Source organism: Syngnathus acus, chromosome 10 (genome assembly GCF_901709675.1).
Source record: "Syngnathus acus chromosome 10, fSynAcu1.2, whole genome shotgun sequence".
Taxonomy (NCBI): Eukaryota; Metazoa; Chordata; class Actinopteri; order Syngnathiformes; family Syngnathidae; genus Syngnathus; species Syngnathus acus.
The window spans coordinates 23,855,345-23,867,657 of NC_051095.1; the positions used below are offsets into that span (position 1 = coordinate 23,855,345).

The 12,313-nt window shown below is 39.1% G+C and overlaps 1 protein-coding gene across 4 annotated transcripts in view; it reads right to left on the reverse strand.

Annotated features, from left to right (window-relative positions):
- Nucleotides 1–855: 855 nt before the first annotated feature.
- Nucleotides 856–12,313, reverse strand: part of csnk1a1 (casein kinase 1, alpha 1) — a 34,453-nt gene continuing 22,995 nt past the window's right edge. For 2 of the 4 annotated variants that reach the window (XM_037260551.1, XM_037260548.1), the window contains 4 exons: nt 10,722–10,796; nt 10,523–10,629; nt 10,154–10,302; nt 856–1,605 (listed from right to left, as the gene is read on the reverse strand). In XM_037260551.1, the coding sequence (XP_037116446.1) occupies nt 1,598–1,605; nt 10,154–10,302; nt 10,523–10,629; nt 10,722–10,796 (339 nt within the window). In that variant the 3' untranslated portion in view covers nt 856–1,597. Of the gene's footprint in view, nt 1,606–10,148; nt 10,303–10,522; nt 10,630–10,721; nt 10,797–12,313 lie in introns of those variants that run through there. The other 2 variants (XM_037260550.1, XM_037260549.1) reach the window with 2 other exon arrangements.

Consider the following 12,313-nt stretch of genomic DNA (forward strand, 5'->3'; position numbering starts at 1 on the left):
CCTGTGCTGAGGAGTGTGAGAGCAAGTTATTTTGGTGCGGTCTCTTTAAATGCAAATAAGAGACAGGACAGAACGCCTGGAGGGGGTGCCTTGCCTTCTCTCCGGTCAAACATATTTGTAGTTTGTTAGCAGCGGTAGTTTTCTTGCGGTGCCCACACTTTCTTGATTGATTAAAAAATGTCGACAACTTGTTCATCCAACCGTACATGTTCGAGCCAGAATCTGACCAGAGAGAGGACAGTGAAGACAAACCTGCAGAACCACGACTTCAGATGAACTTAATGTTATCACTGTTCACTCGGTGACAGGAATAAAGATGGTGGATTTGAGAAACCGTTTGGCCACACCCATTACTTGTCAGTCTCGCTGCAAAGAATGTGATGTAATTGTTCAAAATACATAAAAGAGAATGGATCAAATTTAACAAACTTAATAAATATCCCCCAAACAAGTTATAAAAGGACTTGGCGGGATTAGATGAAAATTTTATACAATGCTGGAGACTCCAAGTGCACAATAAGATAAAGTGGATTTTGCATTATATGCCTCCTCTGCTAAAACAGTAAAACCACCAGTGATTTTTGCACAGTACAGTGCTGCTGTCTGTTCAACAGAATGCAAGTCATGAAAGAACATGTCAGGGAAAGCTAAATGCTTGCCACACCCTCACCCCAACAATTAAAACAAGCCCAACTTAGCCTTTGAAAATCTCACCTGCCTTGTTTCACACAAACGGAAGTTTCTACATTTTAAAAGCAACAATATGGCTGCTTCGTGTTTAACCCTTCATATGATGATAGCTTTACCCAAGTGATACAACTGGTAGCACGGTGGACAGAAAATTGCCAGTAGACGTCAGTTGTGTAATGTTTTTATTGGTAGTTCTGGAGAAGACCATTGTTTTACAACAGATTTAATTAAGTCATAGCTCTAAAGAGAGGGAGCGAGCCAGAGAATCAATCTACAACAGACTGTTGCCATCAGCTGCTTATAACGCGAACAGGCAATCTCGTAACCACCATAGGAAAAAACAGAACAAAAAAATCCAACAGTTCATCTTTCAGTAAATAAGGGTTCAAGGGTTTTCTTATTCAGCTCTTCAGAAACAAAAAAGGAGAAGAGTTTTCAGGGTTACATGTTTAAACATTTGCTTGATAAAAGCAGTGAATGAAATAATTAGGTAGTGAAGGGAAGAGATGCTTTCAGATGTTCCCACAGTGAGGAAAAACAAGAGCTGACTAATGTTTTAAACTGTTTCCAACGAAACCTTACAAAAAGTCAACAATGAAAAGGAAGACGGACAGGGATAGTTGAGAAGGTATGTTGGGTCAAGGTTAGGTAGGGCAAGGAACTACAGCCTCCACATCCAAGCACCTTCAATTCCATTGTTTCTTTTCTTTCAGAGTGGAGAATTTCATTATATACACATAAATATATAGATGACACAGCAGATACACGTGTGTAGATCTATATATTTCCATTACATAGACAGATGGAAGGGGGACACAGACTTTCTTTGTCGCTTGTCCGATAAAGCGAGCCTTGTTTGTCCTGCTCGCCAGCATTTCTGCAGCTCCTCTCTGGGAAGCGAGACTACTCAGAAACCTGTGGACACAGACAAAAGTCACAACATTAGCTTGATGCTGACAAACCCAAGACTGCACCTGCAAGTATTATGCGTGCTCTTTTTGTGGAAGACACAAACTTAACAAAAGTGAATGAACCAGAGTTAGATAGACAGCAAGGACGCAGCTTCAAGCTCTCAAGGTAATAATTTGTTCAAAAAGCTAAACTCACTACTTTTGGGCTCCAAACACCATCACAATGACTCTAAAATGAATGAATAAGATGAGTTTCACCTGCAGATATACAGCTTTGATTTGAGGGTATTTACTGTGCAATCTGTACACTGCAACAGAGTGAGAAATATGACTACAGGACCCAACAGTTTCAGGGTAAGGTGTATTGTGCTTTTGCTGACCAATATTGTGATTTTGGTTTGAATTAAGCTTCAGGGCTACGTTCACTATACAGTAATTCCTCGCTATATTGCAGTTCATTTATCGCAGCTATTTAAAATAAATAAATAAAAAATAAAAACTTCTAAATTGAGGAATTATGGCACGAAAGTTGCCCACACAATTGCAGTACGTACACTTGTACCTTGTTATAAAAAAAGTTGATATAATAAGAGTTCTAAAAATATATTTACAGTATTGTACCTAGTTATAAAAATTGTTATAATAAGAGTTCTAACACTTGTACCTTGTTATAAAAAAAGTTAATACAAGAGTTCTAAAAACATTTCCAGTAGGTAAACTTTAGCTACATCTACATGTTACACACGCACACACACGTATCATATAATTGTATTATTTATACATTTTCTGTTCGTCATTTATACTATTAATATAGTATTTACATGTTTGAAACTATTATTTAATATTCTGATGATAACCTATGCACATATGGTTTAATATACATTTATTGATACACAAAAAATGTATGCATGTTAAAAAGGAGAGGGTGACACTACTTCGCGGATTTTCACCTATCGCAGGTGGTCTTGGAACCAATTATCCGCGATAAACGAGGGATTACTGTATATAGTAACATTTAGAACTGACCGAAAATTACATCGTAACATCAATGCATTAAAAGCTAGTAGTTTGCTAACATAAGGACACTTAAGAGTATGTGTGGGAGGCAGTCCTTTTTAAAGGCTTTGAAAATGGTTCAATAAAGTAAGACCTACCATTTGTTGTTATACCTATGCACGTATCGTTTGTTGGCACATTTGCTTGCTTCATGTCATGCTTTAATAATTTTGGAAAACAAAGGGGGAAAAAAACACTCATATTTCAAAAACTTGCATGAACAAGTCAGTGAAAGAAAAAATCCAATAAAAAATGTTCAATGTGTATTCTTAAATTTGTTTTCGTTTCACGGAATTAGTGAAAAATGGCAATAATCCTATATGACTGACACAATAATGCTATGATGTACCTAATGCAGGGTATATACAAAGAGTGGAATTTATTACTTTTTAATACCGTCACAATATCTTTTTATACCAACACTATTTCTATCCGTATCTGACAACCTTTCAAACTTCAGTGTTAGTGGTAACTAATAAAGTTACAGATTACTGTCACTTTCTCACACAATTTGGGCCCTTCGCTCTGACTTGGACATCCACTTTTGATTTTCATATTATGTATTATTTGTGCCCTCTCTGCATCCATTACAACCTGGTGATCCTGAAAGGGGGATCCTTCCATCTGTGGTCCCTTCTCAAGGTTTCTCATTTTCCCCGGGCAGGGGTTTTGAGTTTTTCCTTGCCCTTTTGGGAGCTTAAGATCAGGGGATGCTTTGAGAATAATTGTCAATTTTTTGTCTATGTGAAGCCCTTTGAGACTGCTTGTGATTTAGGGCTATACAAATAAACTTGACTTGACAATTATAAAGCAAGGACAACAAATGTTTTCATTGTTATGTGTAGAAAGAGCACGCCACTTTTGCAGCGCTACTCTCTTTCCCAATCATTCTAATCTTATTGAGGATTTAGACAACCTTTGGCCTACAACTATGGCATTATATTTTACTTAAGTACAACATCAGTTAGAAATGTTTTTTAATCAAATAAATATACCAATATTATAGCTACTAGTACAGATGTTCAACACTAGGCAAAATCGTTAAAGTAATCAACAATCAATGAAAATATTCATTATTTACAGATTTACATCAGTGTTGGGACTAACGGCGATAGTAGATTTCCAGTAACGGATAATCTACTCAATTACTATGTTGATCCTTGTAACGCCGTTACAGTTATTAACAGTGAAATGTGGCACGTTACTTATGCTGCTTGGGATGCGTCGACGCGCAATGCAAAAAACGCTTCTGCCTCGCCACAGACTAATTTTTACTTGCTACGCCTTGTGTCAGCCATTCAGGTTTGGGAATGTGTCGCATGACATTCTGCGCAATGTAACGGCGGGCCGCAATCAAAAAAAATAATCGCTGTCCATGCTCATCCCGAGCTGTACACTCTGGGTTAAAAATAGAGCAAAGAAAAATACATCGCTGATATCAGAAATATTTAATATATTAAAAAACACCAACAATATTGAACACACTTTCATAAGCGCCTAATACTGGCTGACAGACCTAATTCATTTTTGGGTTTTGGGTGCGTGCTTGCTTGGTTATTGTATTCTTATTTTCTTTCGAGACACTTAACTAACCTGCTAGTGGCTGGTTGCTCGCCACTTGAACGCGTGCTTTACACATAAGCACACCTTTTCTGGTTTGGGTACAACATCATTTTGGCGATTACCATTGGCTTCTTAAGTGTATTTTATTTGCCGCCATAGAGGCGAAGCTTAATTACTTAAAGGTGGAGCAGATGTTTAGCTTAAGCAGCTCGAAAGCGCAGTTCACAACCCGTACCCATAAACTTGCCTGCATGTGGCTAAGTTGGCTGTCTCACCAGTTCACAAGCCGCAGCTTGGAGCTGATAGTCTGCATGAGCAGCCATGAATAGAATGTTGCTTCTGCTTGCTCTGCCTCTGCTGTATGCTTTGGGTCATTGTCCAACTGCAGTGTGAAGCAGTGTCCAATGAGTTCTGAGGCTTTTTTGAAAATACCGTATTGGTCCGAATATAAGACGATGTTTTTTGCATTGAAATAAGACTGAAAAAGTGGGGGTCGTCTTACATTCGGGGTCTAGACAATACAACCATTCACAACACTAGATGGCGCCAGATACCTTTAAAGCGAAGTTACGTCACTGCCTTACGTCTCGCGTGAGTTACCTCAGCTTATCGCGATTGTTGGAGCTTGTGCGCAGCGGTAAATTAAAGGTTGCAGGTATTGACTGAGTATGTTGCTGTGATCGTGTGCGTCTTTGACACAGAGTATATACATTTCATTGTTACTACTGTCCACTGTTGTGCCGTTTGTCTGATCGCGGTTTGCTTCGTGTGGGCGCCGTTTGATTGACAGCTCCGGCGCGCTCCATCGTAAGAGCAGCCGTTACGCAGCGGCACGGCGACTAACGGTCGCCAGCAAATGTATTTTGTTGTCTCGATGATTTATGTTTGGTGTTGCAGAGAATATTTCATTTATGGTTATTCAGTATAGCGGAACCGTTACGCGCAGTTAGTTATGTAATGTGTGGCGTCTACGAGTGTTGTGTGACGTCAGAAGTTGAGCGTTGACTTACGTGCTGTATCTCTGTCTGTTGCAGAACCACACACACACACCCTTCACACGCTTCACACAATACCCTTTTGCCAGTTTGCCTGTATGCCCCTATGAGCCACAGGGCCTGTTACTTTTTTGCCAATAATTCAGTAAAGCAATCAAAACTGAACCACGTCTTCCCTCCTGTGTTCTGACCGACACCCGGGGGCGAAAAGAGCATAACCATCCGAGCCAACCCCCTATACAGTCCTCAGGCTCCCCAACAATAGCGGTAGTAGTTTGCATTATTTTATTGCAATGTTTTTCCTCATTCAGATTTGTTTCAAGACTACAGTTAGTTAGACTTCACTTTGATGGTTAATGCAGTTATTGCAATTTTGTTTTATCACAGTAGATTGGTTTATTTACATTTCAAAAACCAGAAGCCATTCATTTACAAATGTGGTTGCACTTTAGTTCACATATTTAAATGTTCAGATATTAAGATGTGATACAGTTTTTGCATGATTTGAATGAGGCAAAATAACATGTTTTCTCTCGAATATATTGTTATAATTATTTGTTTCAGATGTACCGTTTTTTCCCATGTATAATGCGCCCCCATGTATAATACGCACCCTAAAAATGGCATGTCGATGCTGGAAAAAAGCCTGTACCCATGTATAATACGCACCCAAATTTTGACTTTTTTTTTTTTTTAAGTCCCAATGATCGTCACACACGCATCTGGGTGTGTTGAAATTTGTCCTCTGCATTTGACCCATCCCCGTGTGATTTTGATCCATCCCCTGGGGGAGAGGGGAGCAGTGAGCAGCAGCGGCGCCGCGCTCGGGAATCATTTGGTGATCTAACCCCCCAATTCCAGCCCTTAATGCTGAGTGCCAAGCAGGGAGGCAATGGGTCCCATTTTTATAGTCTTTGGTATGACCCGGCCAGGTTACTTAAGTCCGTAAACGTAAAATTATTTCAGAAAAAAGATCATCTTTGGGAACAACCGGATGTTATTCTGCCGGTCAGTATCACTGCGCATGCAGTAGCAAACTCGATAGCGAAGAAATATGTGAGACTCTCAACGGGATCACCAATATTTGAGTGATGTTCCAGTTATTTATCACAATTATTTATTATTATAATAATAATATATATAATAATTATTTATTTATTATTCACAATTGTCATGGTGATCTTTCTGGTGATTTCTTAACTAGGCTGGATGTATTTTTTTTGTTGGCGTTGATTTCTCCGACTGCCCAGAAAGGCACCACCGCGATCAGTTAGGTTAAAATGAAAAGAGAGGAAAGTGACGTTGTAAAGAACCATCCGTGACAAGATTTTCTTCAAAAATTGTCGTACCATGATTTTCTTTAAAAAAAAAAAAAAAAAATTGTATCCATGTATAATGCGCACCCCAGATTTTAGGACAATAAATTAGTTAAATTTTGCGCATTATACATGGGAAAAAACAGTAATCATTTTCTGTATAAAAATTAAAATTGGTGTTCAAAAAGCCTTTTTTCAAACTTGAGTCTTGAAAAAGAGGGGGTCGTCTTATATCAGGCTCGTCTTATATTCGGGCCAATACGGTATACCAGCATTAAATACCTCAATGGCAAATACTTAAAACAGCAAACATTAAAAATGTGTGAAATAGTTGACAGCTAAACAACTTAAAATTTGTTATATTTCTATTAATTTAATGAGAAATATAAAAATCAATGCCAAATTCCTGGATGCTCTCACAGGATGATAATTTATCGTGGGCGAGTGGAGGCTGCTTGTCGCATAACATGAGTTTTTAATTGGTCATCGCGCTGTGCGACTGTTTGTGACCGGGATTGCCAAATCCTTTTCCTCGCCTAGTTGAGCCTCATTTACAGTGTGTTTAGTGGGGTTTTTATTTTGAAGTCTAAGAAGAGAAAACCTGGCATCCTTGAATGAAAATAAACTTCTGTTCAAAACCATTCAATGGCGACAAAATGAGCACAATCAGTGGCGACAAAATGAGCGCAATCACAAAAACATCCGAAGAGCAAAAATGCGCTACGTTTAGTTCACGGTCGTCCAAATTGTGAACGGGTTCATGAACTTTCGTTCATTGAACGTGTTCAGGTACAACACTGCCTGTTAAATATGGCCACGATCTCCACGCTACACACACACTGGGGCATAGCGGTTGAGCAGAACAGAAAAAAATAATAATCCTTTTTCCTCAATTATATGAATTTTGAGTCTAGAGCCAAAATCGTAATCATGATTAAAATTCGATTAATTGAGCAGCCCTATTCCTGTGGATGAAATGAATAAGCCCACTGTCGCCAAAATACATTCGTCATGTACATATTAGCACACGCGCGTCAGTGAATGGGGGCGCGATCAAGGAGGCTGCCTCAAACGTGCACACTGTCTTTTTTTAAAATGCCAGTATAAATACCCAAACTCAGATATTTACTTAAATGAGACTTAACAGACTTCCGCCTTCATACGATGAAGGACGCGCTTCTTGGCGTCCCAGTCTGATTTGGCATCCCAGTCTGACTTAGAGCACTTTGAGCTGATAAGTTTAATTTTTTTATCATCATTTTATCATGGTTTTTGCTCCAAATTTCCACTTAGGTATATGTGTGACACAAATCAATGTCATACTGTAGCCTGTGCCCACAGTAGGCAGAGTGTTGTGATCAAGGTTTGCTTCCTTTTTAAACGGTCTGTTGAGATTCAGGTGTCTATTGCGATATATATATTTTAGAGATGCCAACCTACTGAAATTCACTTCCAGAACCATTTGTCTGAATAGCCTTTTGTCAAAGTCATTATCGCGAGACCCAGTTACGGCGGTATAATCAGAATTTTCACATTCTCAAAATTCTGTGAAGAACATTACAGACATATTCGTAGAATTGCAATAACGTCAATGACTAACCTCACAATGCATTGGAATCGTGCAAATTATTAATGCTTCAAAGAATAAGTCAGAAAATTAAAATACCAATTTAGCAGTGGAATTTGAACAATGCACATTGCGCACACATTTTTTGCCCACAAAGGTAGCAGACATGAAACTTTTTAGTACCACCAGATGTTTTCATGTGAGGTCAGAGACAACAAAAAAAAAAGTTTGATAAAATATCTACACTTCACATTATTACAGTAACGACTGAGAAAGAAATGACATGAATAAATAGGACCATCGGCAAGCACAGAGTAATGGACGGTGCAGTGGCTTATGGCGCATGATAAAACGTTGCCGTGAGCACAGTGCGTATCTGGGCATATATGCGTATCTGGGCATATATCGGACATAATAATCTGACCATAAAAGGGTGTTGTGAACACCTTGTGTTGGCACTTTTTGGTCCCATAGCGGGATGTGAACACCTTGTGTTGGCACTTTTTGGTCCCATAGCGGGATAATATGTTCACTCGCTAAGTCAGCGCACCCGGCACACTCCTTACCTTGACACACTCCATACCTTGACACTTACCTTCTCTTAAGCGTTTTCTTCTGCGGCCCGTGCGCAAATCATTCCGGTAACACTGTTAATACTATTATTCACTGCTGATATGAATCGCAGCCTACTCTATTAATTCAGTTTATTATTTATATTATTTATTTATACATTACCTACTCACTTATTTATGCAGTTTATGGTGTAAAATAATGAAAAAATGCTTTAAAAAAAGCGTTTTTTTTGGGGGGGCTTGGAACGGATTAATTTTTTCCCCATTATTCGGAATTTGAACGATTCACTTCTCGAACAGCCTTCTGGAACGGATTGTGGTGGGAAACTGAGGCTCCGCTGTATTTGTAAACAATAGCCATCCTTTCGTTCACATTGATACGGCTCTTCAACCGTGGGTAAGCACGCTTTGCGTTTATTTTGTCATGTTTAATTTATTTTGAGCTCGTTTTTTGCCTTTTAAATGTCCGACTCATGCCAAGCTATGTAGTTAGCTGGAATGGAAGAACTGTAGGTTGTAGATATATGATGTTTTCGTGAATTAAAAGAAAAAACAAGTTCACAGAACGGTTTTATTTTTTAAATATACTGGATACACCTCATAGTTGAATTGAATACTGGAACCGTGTGTAACATTACAGCCATTCATTGGCAGCATTATCAGATCGTGATTCGAAGTACTGGAACTTGGCACCGCAAGACAAAGCATATTTGATACTTTGATGGCACAAATTTGAAATACTCCAGTACAACCAAAGTTCAGGCATTACACATGTTAAGGGTTTCATACAAAGTATATATTGAAATAAATTTTGCCTAATCCAGCACTTTTTTTTCCCAAATGCTATTGTTCACTACCATGGACTACCAAGTACTACATTGTATTGAGGCCTTGTTTCTGGAAATGCCACAGGGCTGTGGATAGTGACTGTGAGGAATTAAATTTATATTGCACCTGCATTGCTTTGTAATAGCTAACGAGAAACACCTGTCCACATTTTTTTAAACAGGCATTGAAATGGCTAATAGGGAAAAAAATGTTGGAAAGGAATGCAGACGAGACAAATGGTATAGTCAAGAGTAAAGTCATCAGAATGAGTTAGTCAACAGTAACAGAGAGAGAGAGAGAGAGCCCATTGTCCAGCCCCAACAAAGGAACACGATATCAATGTGACATAGTTAGTAGTCAAATTCCCCAAGGACGTCTTCGCTATGGCAAGACAGACCAATTGTATCACTATCTCATTCCTTTGACTTTTGCCTCTTCTCAAAAAGGTGCCTCCTATAGATTGCCCATGGCATCATCATTCCAAACGGAATAACACTTTAGTTTTGTGTTTTTTTCCAATTTGGCTATATTGAAGCTTTAAGGGGCACTGGTGTGTGGGTTGTACAACAACAATACGTAGTGCCTAGTTGATACAAAACTGAGACAAGGAGCAATTGGTGTCTATAAAAACGTCGCTTGGCTGTTTGCTACTAACCTTTCATGTTAGGCTTGGGTTTGTCAGTTTGCTTGCCTGTGGGGGTTTGCGCCTGTTGGCCTTGGCCCCCAGAGGAGGCCCCCTGCTGCGCTGCTTTCTGTTTCAGCATGGTCCAGTCAAATGTGTAGTCATATTGGTGGTTCAAAGTCCTAAAATATACAGGAAAATATGCTCTTGTTTCAAAAGCGAACTCAAAGACACCCAAGATAAAAAAGAACATAGGAATGTGGATGGTGATTAAAAAGAACCAATGTTGACACTACTTGCGGTTTATTGGTAGGTGTAGAAAAGAAAACAGCAGCAATTGCTGCACATTCAGTTCTTGAGTAGTACTGGAAATGTATACATTTTCACACTGATCACTTTTACCTGAAGAGGATGCGGAATAGTTGGCGCAGATACATGTAGTCTGGGGCCTCTTCAAAGCGTAGGCCACGGCAATAGTTCAGGTACATGGAAAATTCAGCTGGAAAAGCCTGGAAACATTTATGAAAACACCAAGTTGTCCTGATGGAAATAGTCCCGATAATGTTAAGGAGTTCCACCTTTATCACCACCTGTATCTTACCTTACAGAGGATCTCCACCGGGGTAGACATCTTCTTTTCTGAGATTTTCTCATACTTCTGCTTCTTTGTGGCAGCCTGGTAAACAAACATTTCACACATACTGTAAAACAAGCTATTCTTAATAAATTATTTTGACATTATTAATACAGCATAATACAGTCTCCAAGCATCTCCAGTCAGTCTAATATGCTGGAACTCATAAGAAGGAGCACATAATCTATATTTTGGAGTGCATTTTAAGATATTTCTGTTTGCTCTCAAATTGCTAATGGCCTGTTGCCAGTCTTTCCCTCTGGAATGACCTCCCCTTAAATCTTAGGCAAGTATATAACCTTGATTTTACCAGGTAAAAGACCCATTGAGATTGGAATCTCTTAATAGGGGGATCTGGCCAAGAGGAAATCAGCACACGTCAACAGATATATATAGTGAAGAGACAGAACATGTATAGCAGTAGAAAAAAAGCAATAAAATAAATAACAGAGCTGGATCATGTCTTGGTGCCACAGTTGGAATCACAAAAAAATAGTTTCATGGCCTCGCATTGCCTGTCAGCCAAGATGGAGCGAAAGCTTGCACATAAGACAAGCACAGACCGTTTCAAGTAATTCAGGACAGAGTTCAATATTGATGAAATCGCCTCTCTGTCCATTTTTAAAACGTGTTTGAAGACAAATTTTTAATCTTTGGCTTTTGCCTGTTTTGCTGGTGTATATTAACTTGTGTTTCAATACTGTTTTCACTGTCTTTCTGGTTGTCCCCATTGCTATATCTGAAGCGCTCTGTTATAGCCACAGCTGTTGTAAAATGCACTACATAATGTTGTATTGTATTTTAAGAATCATTTCATATTTTTTTAGTGCCCCTATCAATAACAACTAGCAATTAAGACCACAAGAATATATATCGACTTAATAGGAAGGTTTGGCTTTCAGGGGGAATTTCAGATTGAACCGCGAAATTACCGTATTTTCCGCCCTAAAAGGCGCACCGGGTTATAAGGCGCACCTTCAATGAACGGCCCATTTTAAAACTTTGTCCATATATAAGGCGCACCGGATTATAAGGCGCATAAAATAGAAGCTATACTGCATCAAACTGAGGTTGACTAGGGTTGCGGTATGCATCCACTAGCCAATAACCAACGAGCCCTCTGTAAACAATCGCGTTTCTCAAACGATCTCCTATAAAATGATCAGAACTGACTAAAGTTCGATCTAACGCATTGGTACTACTTACCTATGTTTCCCTTCCATATCGATCCGTAGATTTACTCGAAACATTAACAGAGCAGCCTATTTTGACATGAAATAGCCTGGTACGTATAGCAGCTATCGCAATAGCATTAGCCATCCGCAAAGTCTCACGAGCCTCAGCTCGCAATCTCCCATGAGCCTCAGCGAAGTGTAAACAATCGCGTTTCTCAAACGATCTCCTATAAAATGATCGGAACTGACTAAAGTTCGATCTAACGCATTGGTACTACTTACCTATGTTTCCCTTCCATATCGATCCGTAGATTTACTCGAAACATTAACAGAGCAGCCTATTTTGACATGAAATAGCCTGGTACGTATAGCAGCTATCGCAAT